Source organism: Perognathus longimembris, chromosome 15, assembly GCF_023159225.1.
Source record: "Perognathus longimembris pacificus isolate PPM17 chromosome 15, ASM2315922v1, whole genome shotgun sequence".
NCBI classification, from domain to species: Eukaryota; Metazoa; Chordata; class Mammalia; order Rodentia; family Heteromyidae; genus Perognathus; species Perognathus longimembris.
Genome location: NC_063175.1, coordinates 31,010,482 through 31,031,903, shown reverse-complemented (window position 1 = coordinate 31,031,903; position 21,422 = coordinate 31,010,482). Strand labels below are relative to the sequence as shown.

General features: G+C 39.7%; 1 protein-coding gene across 5 annotated transcripts in view; it reads right to left on the bottom strand.

Annotated features, from left to right (window-relative positions):
• The window catches only part of Fhod3 (formin homology 2 domain containing 3), a 401,480-nt gene that overhangs the window by 86,335 nt on the left and 293,723 nt on the right, over positions 1–21,422 (bottom strand). For all 5 annotated transcript variants that reach the window (XM_048363540.1, XM_048363541.1, XM_048363537.1 and 2 more), the window contains one exon: positions 18,369–18,482. In XM_048363540.1, coding sequence (XP_048219497.1) covers positions 18,369–18,482 — 114 coding nt within the window. The remainder of the gene's footprint in view (positions 1–18,368; positions 18,483–21,422) is intronic.

Below are 21,422 nucleotides of genomic sequence, written 5' to 3'. Positions count from 1 at the left end.
ACCACTATCTGCCAGTTACCCTCTCTACCTGTTACACAGAAGAGCCACACTACGTCACTGAAAATCAATTAAGTACAAAATACAATACACAAAGTGAGAATAACTGTATATACCAGTTTCTGCTTCCATATCCCCAGAATGATTGACAGAGAAAAGTACTTTCACCTAAGACTCTGTAACCTGACAACAACTGACTGAACAAAGGGGTTTTCTTCCCTAAAGGCAGACTGTGCTGAAGTTCCCAGTGCATCTGAAACTGGGCATCAGAAATTCTATATGCAACAGGCAGAGCTAACTATAGTCACACAACCTGACTCTCAACTGAGAGAGGAGCCAGAAGGAATATTCAATGGGGAGAAACAGAATCACTAATCAGTGTAGGGGGAAGGGCCCTGTGTATCCCTGCATGAGATCACATTGAGAGAGGCTAAAATAGAGAATTACCCAAGTTAGAAGCAGAAAAAAAGCTGATGCTGAGTAAGTAGAAGTTGATGGAAGGCGGAAACAAAAGAACAGAAGGGAGAAAACCACAAAAGAGTAAGAACTATAAAGGCAGGCTACAAAGAACAGAGCTCAGAATCAGACTGCTAGGGACATCTTGATGGCCCTGGGGGCCTTAGAAGCCCACACACCCTTCCTAGGATGTATAGGGGGTCAGTCCTGTGGCGAACAGTGTATTGACAGCCATAAAAGCTCTTACCTTATCTCTTTCCAGTGACTTGATACAAGAAAGGAGATGAGGTTAACAGAAAACTGTATTGCCATTACAGCATCCCTACAAGTAGCAGTAAATCTCACATTTTTAAAACTGTTAACTGGAGGAGCAAAAGCACAACTGCATTGTGCACTATTATGGAGCCTCCTTCTCTCCTCTCTGCCTGAGTTTGTGGGACATAGATTTTACCTTTCGAGGGCATGTGCTTTCTTCAGGCAGTTCCATGGTGTGTTTTTGTGTGGAGTCTCAGAGCCTCACTGACAGACTCCCTCATTGTCTCAGTGATTGTTTCCTGGTTCATATTTTCCTACCAGTTGGTAAGAGCTTTCCAGAACCCATCTTGCTTGGATTTTGGTGCCTTCTTTTTGGGAATGTTCAATGTTGCCAGGGACTCAGAAAACACACTCTGTGGTAATTAGCAATTAGGAATGTTTACCTTAGGCTATTCTTTTTTCTCCATCAGCCCCCTCCCTTAACTTTTCTTTATATGAAAGGAAGCAGTAAACTCAAATGGCGTGCATTGTTTTTCCACATAGAAATTTTACATTATGTCCATTATACTAACTTGAGTAATAAAAGGGCTAGTTCCAGAAAGATCCTCCAAAATTACATACCTGCTCAGGAGAATGGTTTCTTCAATTTAGAAACAAACAGTTTCATCTGTTCTATCACACAACGAGGTTTTTAAATACATAAACAGCAAGCTATCCTTTTTTTCCCTTCTAAGACTTCCCTGACTTTTAAAATGGAAAAGTGAGCTGCCAGAAAAGCAACTGAAGACAACCAGTCTGATCTTGACCTTGAGTGGTTTGGAATGTCTTCTGGCTCTTTTAAGACCAACCCCACTGCCCAGGCTGAGTGAACAAAACACAGATGGCTTGACCAAGAGAGGAGGAAGAGACTTTCTGTTAATAATGGTCTCTCATTTTTTTTTTTTTTTTTTTTTTTTTTTTTTTTTTTTGGCCAGTCCTGGGCCTTGGACTCAGGGCCTGAGCACTGTCCCTGGCTTCTTCCCGCTCAAGGCTAGCACTCCGCCACTTGAGCCACAGCGCCGCTTCTGGCCGTTTTTCTGTATATGTGGTGCTGGGGAATCGAACCTAGGGCCTCGTGTATCCGAGGCAGGCACTCTTGCCACTAGGCTATCTCCCCAGCCCTGGTCTCTCATTTTTGATGATGGGTTTATAGTATGTTGATCTAATAATCTGAAAATAGACTAAACATAAAATGGGAAGCCTTTGTAAAGATAAGGCTAAGACAAATAGGAAAGATGAAAACATTACTTTTTCTTTTGAAACATTGGAGAACCATTCAAAGTATAATTCAAGTCTACCAGTGAGCCTGCAATGTTTTAGGCAATTGATAACTTTAAACACAACAGTCAGCAGGCCACTCTTGTTCACTGCACAATAAATATTTCTGGGACATACAATATTTTATTGAAAAAACAGACTCTAAATGGGGCAGCTATTCCTTTAACAAATCAGTGTTTATCATCCCTTCAATCCATGATGAACATGTGACTTGCTTTGGCTAATGTATTCATCAGAAATGTGGTTCAATATAAGCAGAGACTTGCAAAATGTGTGCACACTGAGATTCCCTCACTTCTTGTCCCTGGGTGCTCAACAAGTACCACCATGTGAACAAAACTGAGCTGGGTGATGATTCACACATGTCCGGTTGCTCTGTCAACTCAGCCAATAGTCAGCCAATTGCTAAATCTTGATACAGTAAGGCAATCAATGACCAACTGATTGACAGCCACTAAGTAAACCAAAGTAAAACCAAACTATACTCAAGATGAGCCTGGCCAAAATTACCAATGAACAAAAGCAGGAGGTAAATACATGGTTGTTGTTTTAAGCCACTAAATGTTTAATGGTTTCTTATGTAGTCAAAAGCTGAAACAGGATGGGAACATTTTTGTTTTCTTTATATGTCAGAAGCAGCTGGCACTTTTTGTGGTGGCCTCCATCTGAAATATAGGAGCAAGTAAAGTCATCTGAGAATCTGACCTACTAACCTTTCTCTCACTGTCCCCCAAATGGTTCTTCACCCCACCAAACAAACCATTTACTGTTTTTGCTCCTCAAAGAGATCTAGTTCCCTTGTCTACTAGTATATATTGCTTCCTGAAACACTGTCATCTATCTTCCTGGTTTCTTCAAGGCACTTCCTTTGATAAACTCAGAAGATATTTCCTTTTTTTTTTTTTTCAAATCGACGTGCATTCATCATCACAGGTGATTGGTTCATTATTCACTACTTAAAGAATAAACAGAATTTCCAGCAGGGCTGCAAATCATCAGAGCATGATCTCTGTCTCTTCTCATCCTTTTCCCTACCCTTCTATAACACCTGCTATGTGTCGGACTGAGTGTCAATGCACTGACCAAATTCATTGGTGGTTTCAGTGATGTCATAAGCTACTTATTTTAGTAACTAGATAAATTTATACCACAAACCCACTACTTTTAATGTTGACTCTTTTTTATCTATCTCCCTTTAAATCTGCATTACTAATAAAGATTAGCATAAGTGTTGGCACATTGAAACCGACTGACTTGATGGCTTAAAACTGGAGAGCTATTTCAGTGGGAAAAATAGGGTAAGATTTTGGACTTCTACATTCACCCAAGATGGAGTAACAGGAACCAGATTTATATGAACCTGAAACAACTGAAAACCAAGCAAAATATACAGAACAATGGAACTCTAAAAATTGGACATCAGATGGTTGAAGTCAGTGGTTCTGGAGAAATGAAGAGCCAAGAGTGGGATGCCAGGTACAGCCTGAGCTCACTGTGTGGAGAGTGTTTTCAGGCTGGGATGTGGGATGAAAAAAATCTAAAACTTTCTGAGTAGTGAGTGGAGGTGGGGCTTCAAGGCTGGAGACACCAACTTGGCTACATTTGGCAGGGTAAAGAACCAGGAAGGGACAATACTCAGACAGATTTCTGTGCTTCTGCAGACTTCGCATAAGTATTCAGTTGAGAATTGACCAACATGTATGAAAGGAAATTACCTGAGGCCAATAAAGGAATAATCAAAGGATTAAAGTTGACAGCGTGCAGAGGTTATACAGGTCAGAGAGCAGTGATTTGAATCCAGCACTCAGAGAAAGAAATCTAGTAATTCGGGGCACATTGGTTAAAGTTTTAACAAATAGCTTGCATAGTGGGAAAGTGGAATAAACATTGCTCTGGCCCAGTATAACAAAGCTGTAAGTGCAAGACCCCGGGGTGGGGGTGTGGGGGGAGGGTCTTCACTGTTTCTCAGTGAAGTACATAACAGAGGAAAACTCAAGGTTTATAGTAATTCAAAAACATCTACCACCCAACAGGGTGGCATCCACTATTAAAAAAAAATGATTAGGTATGCAAAGAAGTAAAAAAAATAGTAAGGAAGAAAGAGACTATTTAGCATCACTTCAAAAACAAGGCATATTAATAGAATTACTTCATAAGAATATTTAAAACAGTTACAATAGCTGTAGCCCACAATTCTAAGAGTATAGAGAAAGAATTTAACATAGTAAGAGGGTATAGGTATAAAAAAAGAACCCATTTGAAAGTATAGATACTGTAGAATAAACAGCTTAGTGAACATAAATACTCAGCAACATAACTGAGAAAAATAATGAAGCATACTGAGAAAAATAATGAAAACAATCCACAGAGCACCAATAAACTTTGGGAAAACTTCAAGTTGCTCAATACAGTATCAAATTATCAAAGAAAAGCTGAACAATACAAAACATTTTAAAAGAAATAAGTACTGAAAAAAATTTTCTATTTGATGAAAAATACTAACCTGCAGACCCAAGATTTTCAGTTCCAACTACAAAAATCACAAAGAAAACTATCAATTTGTATCATCACCAAATTGCTACAAGGTATGGTGGCTCATACTAGTAATTGCAGCTACTTGGAAAGTAGAGACTGAGATGATCACAGTTCAAGGCCAGCCCTTGCAAAAAGTGTGTGATACCCCTATCTCAAAAACAAGCTGAATATGGTGTCATGTGTCTATCATCCCACCTATGTGACAGGCCATTGGTAGAAGATGGCACTCTGAGGCTAGACCTAGGCAAGAAAAAAATAAGACCCTATTTAAAAAGCTTTAAAAAAAAAACTGAGGTGGGAGCAGGGGGCTAGAAACATGGCTCAAAAGATAGAACACCTGCCTAGAAAGCATAAAATTCTAAGTTCAAACCACAACTCTGCCAATAAGACATCAAATTGCTAAAAACTAGTGATAAAGAGAATCTTAGAAGTAGTCACGGGAAAAAAGATTACACTTATCTCCAATTAACCACCAGACCAGAAGTGGAGCTAGCTGTGGCTCAAGTGGTAGAGCACTAGCCTTGAGCAAAACCTCTAAAGGACATCACCCATTCCATGAGTTCAAGCCCTATGATTGACTTTTTTGAAAAGCAAATGGTGCCCAAAAAGCAAAGTGAAACTTATGGTGATTCACTAACAGGTAAACAAACTATAGATTATCCATACAACATACAATCATCGCCATGGTTTTACTGGTACACACATGTATCAAAATTTGTATGGTTTAAAAATACATGGCTATCCAGCATGACCATGCAGCATTATTTCACCATAGAGAAGATATGGAATCAACCCAGATGCCCCTCAATGGACAAATGGATCAAGAAAATGTGGCACATGTACACAATGGAATTCGATGCTTCCATCGGAAAGAATTGCATTGCCCCATTCATAAGGAAATGGAAAGACTTGGAAAAAAAATTATAGTAAGCAAAGTTAGCCAGACCCAAAGAAACACAAGCTGCATGATTTCCCTCATTTGTAATAACTGAAATATGCCTATCAATCTACAAGTAAACCCAATGGATATTAAAAGACAAATAATTACTCCTTAGACATGATTAAACAGCAGTATAAACCTTCACACAGTGAGAACAAAGGAGGATATCCTTAGGAGAGGATCGCAAGGGCTCAATAGTGTGTGCATATGATCATATAAGATGTTGTTTATTGAAATGAACTCCAAGAAATAGAAGAAAGAGGTTGTTGTTTTTTTTTTAAATTGTACTCTTGTCTTTTTTCTTTTCTTCTTTCTTTTTTCTTTGGTTATTCAAGAAATGTATCCAATGGCTAACGTAGGAAACTGTAACCTCTCTGTACCTCAGTTTGACAATAAAAATTTAATTAAAAAAATAAAATAAATTGTACTCGTCTTTTTTTCTTTTCTTCTTTCCTTTTTTCTTTGGTTATTCCTTTCTGTCATCATTTATGGTTTCTGTCCCCTTTGTCTTGTATATAAGTTTATCTGATTTGGAGAGAGGAAGGAGAAGCACAGAAATGGTGGGACAAGGGGTGAAGTAACTGAGCAGTGAAACCCACTAGACTCTGTGTTGGAAATAAACCATACAACTTTGGGGGTAAGGAAATTGAGAGAGGAAGAACTGGGAGAGAATGAGGGAGGGGTGACACTGTCCAAAAGGAAATGTACTCATTACCTGACTTGTGTGATTGTAAGCCCTCTGTACATCACCTTGACCATAAAATTAAAATTTTTAAATCTCTTGGTAAGTTCAATGGCCAAGAGACATATGAAAAAGTGCTCTACATCACTGGCCATAAAAGAAATGCAAATCAAAACAACATTGAGATTCCATTTCACCCCAGTAAGAATGTCATATATCAAGAAAACTAACAATAACAACTGTTGGAGGAGATGTGGCCAAAAGGGACCCTACTTCATTGTTGGTGGGAATGTAAACTGGTTTAGCCACTCTGGCAAGCAGTAGGGAGATTCCTCAGAAGGCTAAACATAGAACTCCCCTATGACCCAGCAGCCCCACTCTTGAATATCTATCCAAAAGACCACAAACATAATCACACTAAAGCCACCAGCACAACAATGTTCATCGCAGCACAATTTGTCATAGCTAGAATCTGGAACCAACCCAGATGCCCCTCAGTAGATGAGTGGATCAGGAAAATGTGGTACATATACACAATGGAATTCTATCTATCAGAAAGAATGACATTGTCCAATTTGTAAGGAAATGGAAGGACTTGGAAAAAATTATACTAAGTGAAGTGAGCCAGACCCAAAGAAACATGGACTATATGGTCTCCCTTATAGGGAATAATTAGCACAGGTTTTGGCTAGTCACAGCAGAGGATCACAGGAACCCAATAGCTACACCCTTATGAACACATAAGATAATGCTAAGTGAAATGAACTCCATGTTATGGAAACAATTGTTTTATCACAGTTGTAACTGCTTTCAATGTGCCATATGTAACTGTAGCCTCTATTATTGATGATATTCCTGTATCACCTTCCTGTGGTTGTACCTACACTATCTCTGTATCTTATCTGAGTATATTGGAAACCGGGTATACTGGTATTAGAACCAGGAAATTGGAAGGGAATACCAAAATCGAGAGACACAGGGTAAAAAAAGACAAACAACTACAAAAGCAATACTTACAAACTGTTGGGTGAAAATGAACTGAACAACTGAACAACTCATGGGGGGGAGAGGAAAAGGTAAAGGGAGAGGGGGGAGGGAGGAATGAGGGACGAGGTAAAAAACAGTACAAGAAATGTATCCAATACCTAATGTATGAAACTGTAACCTCTCTGTAATTCAGTTTGATAATAATTATATATATATATATAAACAAGGTAAATAAAATCTTACTGGTAAAAGAAGCAAAAAAAAAAACATAATCTCTGGTTTAATAGTAACAAAAGCCAAACTAAAGTTCACAAAGTATATAGTATTTGAAATCATTATACTTAGTTCTTTAGTAATTAGATATAAACTCTTTAATGATCAAAAATAATTTGATGGCTGGGTGCTGGTAGCTCATTCCTATAATTCTAGCTATCTGAGATCTGAGGATCACAGTTCTAAGCCTGTCTAAGCGGAAAGTCCTTGAGACTCTTATCTCCAATTAACCACCAAACAGCCAACAGTAGAGCTGTGGCTCAAATGGTGGAGTGCTACCCTTAAGCACAAAAGCTCAAAAACAGCTCCCAGGCACTGAGTTCAAGCCCAGGACTGGAACAAAATAATATAATAGAAATTAAAGTATATCAAACAGTAAGATGATTGTCACAACCTATATAATTGAATGCAACTGAATACCACTTGCTCCGAAGTTCACAAGAACAGTAACTCTGGAAGTAACTGTGGAAGGTATTTGCTTGCCCTGTGTGTTGTCAGATTTCTGGTAATATAATCAAATGCCAGAGATCATTAACTTGCAAAAAAAAAAAAAAAAGAAAAGAAAAGGTGTATTTCAGCTCACAGTTTTGGAGGTTCCAGTCCACAGACTGTTGGTTCTATTATTTGGGGTCTGTGACAAGTCAGCACATCGTGATAAGAACTATAGCACCTGAAAGCTGGGAAATTCAAGAATCTTCTTTCATACATCCTAGCAGCCATATTGCTATGATTATCCATACAGGTAACACCAAGAAATATGCAGTTGTTCTCCATTATCAGAGCTACAGCCCTAGACATGTCCACCGACAGCAACAGACGCGTCATTGAAGTCTCCCTCTTGCTGTCTCTTCTCCAGCTGGTTGCACACGTTGCTTCAGTACAGATCTTAGACTCCTGGCCATGGCAGGAAACAGGGGTTCCATGCAGTGTGCCACGGAGGTTGGTCCCACAGGGAGTCTCACATGACTGCATTGGCTCCTGAGTACAGCATGAAGCCATTCCTCCAGTCCTGGTTGTTGTCACGCTTCAGTCTGTGTTTTGGCCTCTGCTGTAGGTCCTGACCTTGGCATACAGTAGTTCTTACCCATTCCCTATTTGCTCTTAATTTCCACCGTTCTGTCCAACACTAAGTGAGGCCTTCAGTACAAAGGAGGTTGGTCCTCTTCTGTCACAGCTCCAAGTCTACCCTGGCTGGCGTGGCTTCACAACTCAGTTATTCTCCTGGCAGCTTCTAGAGATCCTGACTGCCACCAGCTGCATGGCTTCCAGGTCTTTCTGGCCCAGACAGACGTGCATCCTTCTCATCTTCTCTGCCTCTCACTCCAGGCAGTTCACTCTTCCTTTGCATACTTGCCTCGTCTTTAAATGCCAAAGTTATGCCAAACCATCTCACAGCCCATCTGCTGCTTCAAGATCATGTTTTAAAGAAACACATGGACCTACTCCATTTCTCTATCCCCTTCTTGACCTGTCTCCCACCCCCACAGGCAAATCTCAGGACAAATTGCAACTTATCTTAAGCTGGTGACTCAGTTTTCCCAGACCCCTTTGCCAGGAGTGTCTCTCTACAGCACTTATACCAAGTCCCACTTTGGTGATTTCTTTCTTTTTAGCTTTTCTATGAAAAATTATTTTCTTCATAGAAGAAATGACAATGGATACTCCTTATTTGTGACTCATGTTTCTGCCAATTAACATAAAAGTCCTGGGAAGTCAGGATCTGGGTCCGATAAAGCATTGGATTACAGTGCCTAATACAGGGCTGCTGAACTAAGTACACTCAATAAATATTTTCTAAATGAAATGTATGTGTTGGGGAGGGAGGACTGGTAGATCCTATGTGCAGAATTTCCAAAATAAACCCAGAAATTCAATCCTTTTCCAGTGTAACAGGGATGTGCACTGACTCCTCTCTTAGCTAGGCTTTGAGAGAAGGAATGGTATTGTGGAATAAAGGGATAAATGTCAGAGACTGAGGAATATGTTTGTGAATGGGAAACTGCATACACATACATACCCCACCATATACTTTTTTTTGCTTTCTGATCCTTGTACCATGCCAGTGCAAAACAGTGACAACCAAAACTTGTCCCCCAAGAACAGGGTACACAGGCAAAGGCTGTCACACTGAATAGCTAGTGTTATCTATAGCTCTGTGGGGAGAGGGATTTTTGATGAGTAATATTTGCCTTTCCTTGTTACAGATCTCATCTAATTCCCATGTAACACATAAGGTTCTCACTTACAAATGCCAGTACTCAAGGTACCTTGCATAGTCTTTATGTAAATAAGAAAAAGAAACTACTGAAATTCCACTTTTTAAAGGAAGGAAACAGGATGCAGAGAGGTTAAAAACTGTGTCAGTGTTTGCTGTTTACAGAGCATGGTAGTGAGCTGAGAATCTGAGAGAGGAAGGCAAAATTCCTGACTAAAGGCCCACATGGCCACATCCAGGGGTAAATCAGAAAATGAGAGCCACTGGGAGAAAAGACCCTAAGAGTAGAAGACTGAGAACATGGGATTAACATGGTACTTCCTGCAAAAACACAGTTGTTAAAATAATGTGGATACTGAATTCTCCAGAATACAGTCCTCTTTCTTTTAATAGTTTCTCTGAGTTTTGGATAAAGTGGCCAGTTCAGGTGTGTGAACCATCTTCATTGTGTGGCTTTGTAGTCCCCAGGTACACAGTCTCAAACCACAAGAGGTCAGTAAACACCACTTCAGAAGCAAATAGATAAATATACAATGACCCCAAGAGCTGAGAGCTGGAATAGAGACATTTGAACCAAAGAGAGAGCTACAATGAATTCCAGCTTGTCAAGTCAGAGGAAGAACAGAAGACACAAGATACCCACAAGCTATACACAAGGCAACAGGCATGGCCAGCAGGTCAGCTCCAGAGGAGCAATCGTATTTGAAACAGGCAAGAGATGGATGAAAGCAGAGGCCACTGTATAGAAGTGAGGAGTGCTCAAGCAACTGATGGAGGGAGGCATCTGAGAGGATCACAGGGAGTGAGACTCCAGTAAGGAGCTGCCTAAGCTGGAAGGAGGAGCCACCACTAAACACAGTGAGCTCCCACTGGCCTAGTCCCAGCTGCTTGGTTCCAGAGTTTCACACTATCACAGTACAAAGCCTTCAACAACAGACAACAAAAATGCAAACTGGCCATAAAAGAAATGCAAATCAAAACAACATTGAGATTCCACCTCACCCCAGTAAGAATGTCCTTTATCAAGAAAACTAACAATAACAAACACTATCACTGTATCTTATCTGAGTACATTGGAAACTGTATATACTGGTATCAGAACTAGGAAATGAAAGGGAATACCAAAACTGAGAGACACAGGATAAAAAGACAAATGACTATAAAAGCAATACTTGCAAAACTGTTTGGTATAAACCAACTGAACAACTCATGGGGGGAGAGAGAAAGGGGGAGGGTAAGGGGAGTGAGGGAGGAGGTAACAAGCAGTACAAGAAATGTATCCAATGCCTAACGTATGAAACTATAACCTCTCTGCACATCACTTTGACAATAAATAAGAAAAAGAAATGTTGAAGGGGATGTGGCCAAAAGGGAACCCTACTTCATTGTTGGTGGGAATGTAAACTGGTTCAGCCACTCTGGCAAGCAGTAGTCAGATTCTTCAGAAGGCCAAACATAGAGCTCCTCTATGACCCAGCAGCCCCACTTTTGGGCATCTACCCAAAAGACGACAAACAAGAACCCACTAAAGCCACCAGCACAACAATGTTCATCGCAGCACAATTTGTCATAGCTAAAATATGGAACCAACCCAGATGCCCCTCAGTAGATGAGTGGATCAGGAAAATGTGGCACATATACACAATGGAATTTTATGCCTCTATCAGAAAGAATGACATTGCCCCATTTGTAAGGAAATGGAAGAACTTGGAAAAAAATTATACTAAGTGAAGTGAGCCAGACCCAAAGAAACATGGACTCTATGGTTTCACTCAGAGGGAATAATTAGCACAGGTTTAGATTTAGCAGAGGATCACAAGAGCCTAATAGCTATGCCCCTATGAATGCATAAGATGATGCTAAGTGAAATGAACTCCAGGTTATGGAAATGAGTGTTATATCACTGTTGTAATTACTTTCAACATGCCATGTGAAACCATAGCTTCTTTTGTTGATGATCCTCTTGTATCCCTTCCTGTGGTTGTACTCGCACTATCACTGTATCTCATCTGAATACACTGGATACTGTGTATACTGGTATTAGAACTAGAGAAGTGAAAGGGAATATCAAAATTGAGAGACAAATGACTCCAAAAGCAATACTTGCAAAACCATTTGGTGTAAACCAACTGAACAACTCATGGGGGGAGAGGGAAAGAAGGAGGGAGAGGGGGGAAGGAGGGAGGAGGTAACAAACAGTACAAGAAATGTACCCAAGGCCTAACGTATGAAACTATAACCCCTCTGTACATCAATTTGACAATAAAGTAAAATAAAATAAATGCAACAGGACTGTTTCAAGACAGCACAACATTGTCATGTTTCAATAACTACTAAGGAAATGGTAAAGACAAACACTAGGGAGAAAGAGAGCTCCTGATAGCCTACAATTGTGAATTGTGGAACAGGGATGACTGGTAGAAGAATGAGATGGAGACCTTTCTAAGGGAATGGTTTGAACATTCAGACACATAACTGTACCTTTATTCATACTTGTATTATGACCAATTGTGGGAAAGTAATGGCTTATTCAATAAGCAGCACTAGAACAATTGAAAAATTTTAAACTGGCTCCCTTTTTCATACTATTTTCCCTAAGTAGTTTCCAGATAAATAAAACATTAGATGTGAAAAAAAAGTAAAAGCTATAGAAGTAGAAGAAACTATAAGAAGAAAGGTTTTCTGGGGGCTGGGAATATGGCCTAGTGGTAAAGTGCTCGCCTCGTATACATGAAGCCCTGGGTTCAATTCCTCAGCACCACATACATAGAAAAAGCCAGAAGTAGTGCTGTGACTCAAGTGGCAGAGTGCTAGCCTTGAGCAAAAAAAAAGCCAGAGACAATGCTCAGGCCCTGAGTTCAAGCCCCAGGACTGGCTAAATAAATAAAAACAAAAAGAAAGGTTTTCCTTAGTAGAAACACAAAACCCAGAAGATAGGAAAGATTAATGTATAGTTCATCAAGTTGAAATTTGTCTAGACATTAAAATTTGAAAAGTGAAATATAAAGGTCAATGAGAAAGAAAAATAACTGCTAACCTTCTCACAGTTTATAAAATAATGGTTCAATGAGAACTCAATGGCAATGTGCCAAGAATAGAAGAGGAAATATAAATGTGTCCCAGAGTTATGGAAATGTGTTCAACCCAATCAAAGTGAGAGAAATGCAAATTAATTTTTCTGACATACAACTTTTCACTATCACATGATCAAATAATTAAAATTTAATATTCCTTGGCAAGAGTCAAGGAAAACAAGCTCTCACACACTAGTGTTGAGAACCAAAATTGGAATAACCATTAAGATGAGCTATTTAGCTAAAACAATAAAATAGAAAGTAATAGTATATATGCCATCTGTAGGATATTTACACAGGTTCAAAACAATATGTGCCTATGGCACCATGTTTAAGAGCAAAAGATTGGTGGCCACCAAGAGGGTTGGAATGGAGCATACACCAAAAACGGTACAAGTGTTAGTAGAAAATATACAACAGCTCCAAATACTGCCATGGAAAGAAACGCAATACAAAATGGTGGAAAAGCACAAAAGGTTTGTGTACTGTGTTACTAGTTTTTCTAACGCTTTGTTATACCTTATTTTTTTTTCTTTGCAATTCTAAGGCTTGAACTCAGGCCCTCACACTTGCTAGTTAGGTACTCTACCACCTAAGACAAGCCCTCAGTCCTATATTAAACATTTATATGTTTATATAAACAAATTTCTCTGGAAATCTATATAAGAAGCCAGCATTATTTGCAAAAGCCAAGCTAAAGACACAACCTAAATGAACAGATAGTAGCCAAGGAAAGTATAGCATAAGCATACAATGAAATATGACGCAGCCTTAAAAAAAAGAGAAACATTATCATTGGTGATCATATGCATGAATATTATGCTAAGTGAAATAATATATGCACAGAACCAAAGCTATATGATTTCTGCTACAGGAGGCACATAACATGTCAGAGATATGGAAGTAGATGGTGATATAGTGGTTATCAGGGAGCCAGTAGTAGGGAGATATGAGGAATTATTATTCTATGGGTATGAACTTACAGTCATAGGAGATGAGTAAGGAAATCATCAATCCAACATGCCTACATTTAACAACGTATTTCATACTTAAAAACCTACTTGGTTATTTTTTAAATTTCACGTCAAATGTTCTGACCACACACACAACAAAAAGTAGCATCCTTTATTTTATCCTTCATTATCCATTATTACTTCCCAGGAGTAATGTCATTACTGGGCTTATCTTCAGAGGAAGGAATACCCCTGCTGGGATAACTCTGAGGGCCAGGTCATTTTCAATGTCTTCCAAAGCCACTAAACATTAATATATAAAATAGGCAGATGACTGTATTTTATGAGAAGTCATGGTCCTGCTATGAGTGGAAGGAGATACGATAATAGTGGTCCTACAGGTGTTAGCTTAGCATGCCCACAAAGAGGTCCTCCCTAAAGTCTGAATCCAAGGTTCTTCCCATGTCCTCCTACTGAGCAGTTCAGTTCAAGCTTCATTCTAGGTGGACTCCCTAGTCCACCTGCCTTAAGGCACCATCAGCCCTGGGCCCTGCTCTGTTCTCTCACTTATCCTCATCCACCACCAAAGCCTCCAGCAGCCATTTCTGACAAGGGCCACAAGATGGAGACGTCACTGTAGGTTTGGACAGAGAATGTGCTTCACCTTTCCCAAGACCCAAAGCCAGACTCTCCTGTGGTGTGGTTATTTGTTTGCTTCTTTATTTGTTTCATTTGAATACTTGAAACAAGTGGTTCAAATATTCCTGTAATTTGGTTGTCTTTCTAAAAGAAAATATTTAGAACTTCTCTGCTCAGAAAGGACATTTTCAAAATTGAAGCATTTTTTTCAAGTCTCTGCTTTTATGAAACAGTTACATTTTGTATTCCTGAGGGTCTTTGTAAATAGTCCTGGTTTTTCTTGTTTTGTTTTGGCACAACTTAAGATCCAAGTTTATGAAAGTTAATGCTACATTCTGCTTCTAAAACAGGGCCCTTGAAGCTGGAACAGAACTAGACATGGATCAATTTTAATACCCTTGTCTTGACTTAATTTCTTAATAGTTTTTTTCTTCAACACTTCCTCTCTATGTCAGTTTATCCTTCCAAGTTTGATTAACATCCAACATTTTAACATGCTTTGGGGAAAAATGAAAAACTCTATGCTCATGATGCCTAACTGCCTTTCCAAAGTGGGCTAAGGTGCCTAGAGGGTATTTTCACTAGCTGGAATTTACCAGACTTCTTGCTTAGAAATTATGGCAGTGGAGGCCTAGAGTTTTAGTGGTACATGGAGTTAGGGATTGCTACTTATTACCTAGGAGTGTGCTGAGAGAAGATGCAGGTTGTCCTTGCCAAAATGCAACTATTACTGACAATTATTTCATATCATTCCTAAGAGTTTCCTTCCCTGTCTTAGCAATATATGGATATATAAAACATCTCAACAATCCATCTTACTAACATGGTCCTAAATTGTCTTGTGTATTAGAGTTAGGAGGGATTGAACCCAGGACCCCATGCATGCTAGCCATGTGCCCTCCATCTGGAGCTACAGTACCATCCTTTTTTCATTTATATTTGTTTTTTGAGACATAGTCTCATGAACTTTTTGTCAACTGGCCTGGCAATAGCAAGCTTCCCATCTCTACCAGTTAAGTAGCTGAGATTATAATCATGTGCCACCATGTCTGGATGGTCATACATCTTAACAGGTAAAAAATACTTACACATATAGAGGCATATTATGAATAACATCTAATGAATTCTGTTTAAAAAACAAAAAAGAAGGGGCTTGGGATATGGCCTAGTAGCAAGAGTGCTTGCCTCCTATACATAAAGCCCTGGGTTCAATTACCACATATACAGAAAACAGCCAGAAAATGACGCTATGGCTCTAGTGGCAGAGTGCTAGCCTTGAGCAAAACGAAGCCAGGGACAGTGCTCGGGCCCTGAGTCCAAGGCCCAGGACTGGCAAAAACAAAACAAAACAAAAATGAAAAAGAAAAACATTGCCTAAAAGTATACATTATCATGAACTCAACTGACATAATATTCTTGGGCAATGGTGCAAAAAAGGGACTTGGGACTTGAGGAGCCTACTGATTTACTTATGAAACACATTTACAAGGGGAGAGGAAGAAGTGGTGAAGGAAGGCCCAGTGGCTTTAAGGTACTAATGTCACACATGTGACAGTTCCAGTGCCTCACCATATGGTTTTTCAATATGCAATGATGGTCAAAAATACATGCAAAGGGCTGGGGATATGGCCTAGTGGCAAGAGTGCCTGCCTCGGATACATGAGGCCCTAGGTTCGATTCCCCAGCACCACATATACAGAAAACGGCCAGAAGCGGCGCTGTGGCTCAAGTGGTAGAGTGCTAGCCTTGAGCGGGGAGAAGCCAGGGACAGTGCTCAGGCCCTGAGTCCAAGGCCCAGGACTGGCAAAAAAAAAAAAAAAAAAAATACATGCAAAGGTAAAGGTAAAGGAAGTCATAAACACTGCCAAACTACTTTACTGGCTATCAGATCATAGCTGCAAAGAAAAGTAAGTTCCTATGATAATAGTACTCTCAAGAAAAGAACAAGAGTCTAGAAAATTGGCTCATGCTATTGCCTTCCTTTAACTGGGTCTCACTGTGCAGGTTCTCAGAATAATGTAATCCCAATGCTTCAAGTCAAGGAATGCCCACACTGCCCTGCACCAACAGAACATCTTGCAGGTGTCACATAGGCTTCTGGATCAACCTCTCTACCTGTAGTTTGTTTCAGGAATATCTTAGTTCCTTGTTTCTAATAACCACACCGACTTGAAACCTCACTCACTCTGCTTCCCTCATTCCCATTCTCCAGTCAAGTCTAGAAGCTCCCCAACAGCCTCTGTTCCTACAGCTTCAACCCACTGGCTCCAAATCTGCTGTTGACAGATAAGAGTTGTCCACCTCTTCCTGATTGAACCAATCCCATGGTCTCAGGATAAAGCCTAACCTTTACTTTAGGTTGTTGTTCAGTCCCACCCTTCCATGCTAAATACCATCACCACCACCACGATCAGCAGGGATACTTCACCCAGTCTAAGTAGTGAAAGAGCCTGAGTTTCCAGGGGTTTTGAGGTAGGCAGAGATTAGAACTTCTACTTCAGGATGTGGGAGGAAGATGCCCAAAGCCTAGAGACTCAGTAAACAGGGAGGTCATTGGAATCTTCTGTCCTTATAACTTCCTAACTTCATGGTCCTCCAAACTGTTCCCAAACAGCAAGTGACCAAATCAATGGATCCTTCAACATAGTCCTATTATGGTCAAGCCCCAGGTACTGTAGTATACACAAGAATGAATGGAGACTGGTTCTAACCCCAGAAGAAATGATAGCTTAGCAGATGTGATACTTGTCATGCAGTATCAGTCAGATTCCAATCTTCTTCCCCAAATCTCCTATCCTCCATGAAAAAGGTCATTCATGTAATAACCTGTGTAACACTCCAGAGAACAATATATAATCTTTTTGGGTAACCTGAGCTAACAGACAGAGCTATAGTCAAGTAAGGGAATCCTCAAGGTAGCCAACTGGTTTCCTTATTGCTAATACCTAACCTGCCTAAATGCTTCCAGCCGAGGGTCTAACTGGACTGTAGAACCTCAGTTAGCTTTCTGATTTATACACTACCTTAGAGACACTAATTATGACAGGTGGTTGGTAAGCCAATATTGGACACCCTCCTTCCCAGGGCCTGTAAGGTCTTGTCTTTTCTACAACCTGAACAAACCCCCCATCACTAGCAGTGATCAGCAAAACTCACTTCAGAATACACAAAAGAGGAACTGAATGTGGAATGCAGGCCAGTTTTCATTAAATTTGGAACTTGAGGCAAGTGATCTCTAGGAGTTGCTCACAGCTAGATTCCCTGTGAATCAGGAGCTACTCCAGCCATTGCCTCTACACTGCCCTCTCCACCTAGTACAGGCAATGGCCTTCATGTGGACAATTTGTTCACAAAAATGGCTCTCTACTAAGGGGTGGTGAAATTGGAATTTTCCCTCAGGGATTAATAACTTCCAAGTGAGAGCTGGAACCAAAAACAGTCTTCTCTAATTCAATATTCTTGCCATGTAAGGATAACTGTTTTTAATTGTTCTAAAATTACAGGTCTTACCTTACTCTTGTAAACACATCCTTGTGCAATCACTGGCTTCTAGAAATAGTAATCAGTGAGTTTCTGGTGGTCTAATACTCTTGCCAAGTTAAATTCCTTCCATGTACCCATAGAAATCTTTTCTCTTCTGGTAGGTCCTGGATTAATACCTAGCACTTTCATGGGCCACTACCTTCTGGTTACATAGACTTAGGTGTTCAAAGGTAAAAATTGAGGCGTTTAAGACAAATTATAGAACTCACAGACCACTTAGAACCATTTTAAGGAATGACTCAAAACATTCACACTCAAATATCTTAGAAAAATTGCTATATTTTTCAACAAATATAGGTAGATAGGACAATAGTAACAATAAAATATCTATAATATTGTATAAGCACAGAAAACAGCATGGAAGACAACCTATTCTGGTCATTAGAATATGTTCTATAAGGGAGAATACTTCAGACCCTGCTTTTATTTAGACATTTTCTTTAGTAACTCTTTGTGAAACAGATTCACCTTACTTGAGCTATTCTCATGCTCATAAACTTACTTATCTGTCCTGGCCTCCTGTGGGGGTGACAGAGATGATGTGGTTGTGGGGGGCACAGTGGATCCAGATGAGGCTCTTGAGGAGTGAAAAGAGTTGTTGCTGAAACTGCTGTATCTAAAAAACGTATAGATATTTAACTTAGAGAGACAAAACAGAGAAATAGCACCAGTCAATAAAATAAGCAAAATTGAAAGCCCTACTGTAATTTTTGCAAGAAAGATAATTCTGACACTGCTTCTACTGTGAGCAATTGTTTTAACCTATAAAGAGTTACTAACCACTTTGTTCCGGTCATTTCGTCCTAGAGAAGTTTTCCTAAGTCTTAAGCCATGAGGCAGCAAGACTTATGAGAAAAGTATGAAAGAAAATTGTCACAGTTGCCATCTTTAAAATATATATTAAAATTAACCAGTAATATAAATTAAGAATCCAAAATATTTTCACTGGAACCACATTTTTTTTCTCGCCAGATGTGATGGCACAATTAGGATTCATTTTAGCAAAGGTCTATAGAAAATAGCATTTGCTTATAGAGAAACATTTCAAAGTTCTAAAATCTGAACTTCTCTTTCTGTTGTCAAAATAGATATCCTTCACCAATGTGTGTATGGCTGTCATCACTTAGAGTACCAGAAAATCAATCTTCATCTGAAACCCTTACACAGTTCCAGGCACTTATGACTAGTTACAAATAATAAGATTCAGAGGGGTTTTCCTTATAATCTACAGGCACAGGGCAGGACTGAGTCTTCCCTAATAGACATACTGAATTATGATGTGTCACTACGGTAAATGTGCACAAAGACCTTCTTGCATGTGGGGAGTCCAGTCCAAATCCCATCAACAGAAATTGGTACTAACCCCTATAGGAAGCAATTTTACCTCAAAATTTGTATATCCTGTGAAGATTAAGTCTGATATTGGGATGCTAACATGAGGAAATAACTCTTTGATACTCTGAACTGGAGTACATGTAAAAAATTCTCACAAGAATATTATTTAGTTCATAGTGGAAACCTGGTAACTCCCTACCAAGGTAACAAAGGAGAAATGGTTAAAAAAATCATTATCTATGTTTCATCAATGTACTATCCTAAAACCATTATAAAAGGAATCACCAACTTTATAAATGGCACCATGGAAAAAGCTGATAGAAATAGCATAGAACAAAATGTCATGGCACAGTATGGTACAGAATATGATCACAATTGTAAAGATATCTCAAAGAGTACATACAAAGCATAAAAACAGACCACTGATTTTACAAAGTAGAACACAGACATGAAATTTTAGCTTTCAAAAATAAATTGTATTACAATAGTGGCAAGTAAAATCTTTATATTCCTCAAGTCATCCTATGTTGCTGACTATGGCAGCACAGTTGTTACTATCTGTCTGTCTTTCTCTCTGTCTCATTAGAGGTAGGGTTGGGTCTTGCTATAAGGTCAGTCGTGAAGTTCAGCTTGGCCTTGAACTCACTGCCCTAGACTCCCTAGTGCAGTGATTACAAGCAAGTGACACAACACCACAATGGCTGGTGGATCTCCTGCTTTTTTATTTAGGATGGCTTATGAGTCATGTGCTCAGTAGCAAGCACTCCACTAGACAGAGAGGCTCAAGATCACACAATTTCCTCCTACTGTCCTGTTAAAATGCCACCTTCATAGTTCTTGGTGTCTGAAGACTTATGGTCTCTTCTTTAAAAACCATCAAATAAGCAAGCCCAATACTCCACAAGTCCAGCAGGTTAGCTACTTCTCCAAGTGTGTGTTGGGTTGATTTTTCAGAAGGACTTGCAAATTACAGGTGATGGAGAAGGTAGAAAAGCAAAAGATAGAAGGACCATTAAAAGAAAACAGAGGAGAGAAGGGAAGGGAAACTAATGTGCAATGGGGAGAGAGCAACAGGTCGGGGCAGCAAGTGTTCCATGAGGGAGGAGCAACCACGCAGGATGCCTAGAGGCCTGGGTGAGGAGGCCTGGATGCGGCCATGCTACGTAGCTGCCTGGGCACTCAGATCCTATGAGATTCCAGAAGTTGAAACAGCCTCTTCCAACCACAAGTGGACATCCTCAGAGTGTTTTAACAGGATCACTTTGCTAAAATTATGCTTACATGACGTTATGGAAATAAAACAGGAATAATGTGTTTTCCCTCCTCTGGTTTTTCTAATGGCCAAGTAATTAATTCAAATGCTCCATCATCTGCCCAGTTTTGCCTCTCAGTTTCAGCCAAGCACATTGAATCATATAATTTACTGTTAGGCATTTTTATGTGTGAGTGGGATAGGGTTTGTTTTAATGACTAATGGGTTGGTCTCTGTTATAATCCACTTAATTGCATTAAACCACTGAGTCGTCAAATTGGTGGCCACACATACCCATGAAAACCACCACCAGTGAACACCAGAAAATCCAATAGACACCAACAATATTTTTGTAGGATTGAAATTCTTGCCAAATTACAAACTGCACCTAAGTCTGAAGTCACTCCTCATTCACAAACATGTAGCTGTATTTCACAAGGTACAGGTAGTTTGCATGTTTCTATTCATTCCAACCCCCAGGACTACATATGATGAGACTTGGAGACCAAATGGAAGGAAAGTAGGGCCAGGAAGTCCCTCCAAAGGACCAGAAAATCCAGACTGGCAGGGAGCAACATGCTGATAGGAGAGATGAGATTGCAAAAGCGAATTATTTTTTTTCCATCCTTCCCTCGCCTCTCTCTACTTCTTTCTTATAAGGATACTGGGGATTTAACTCAGGACATGAATATTGTCCCTTAGCTTTCACACTTAAGGCAATCCTCTGCCACTTAAACCATAGCTCCACATCTGGATTTTGCTGATTAATTAAAGATGAAAGTCTCACAGACTATACTGCCCAAGCTGGCTTTGAATCTTGATCCTGATATAACTTCCTGAGTTGCTGGGATTATAGGCATGAGCCACTGGTGCCTGCCTAAGAGTTTATGCTTGTAGTCCTAACTTGCACGTAATACCACTCTCAGAGGGTGGAAGAATCGTGTTGGATTTGGCCCATTAAGTAGTATG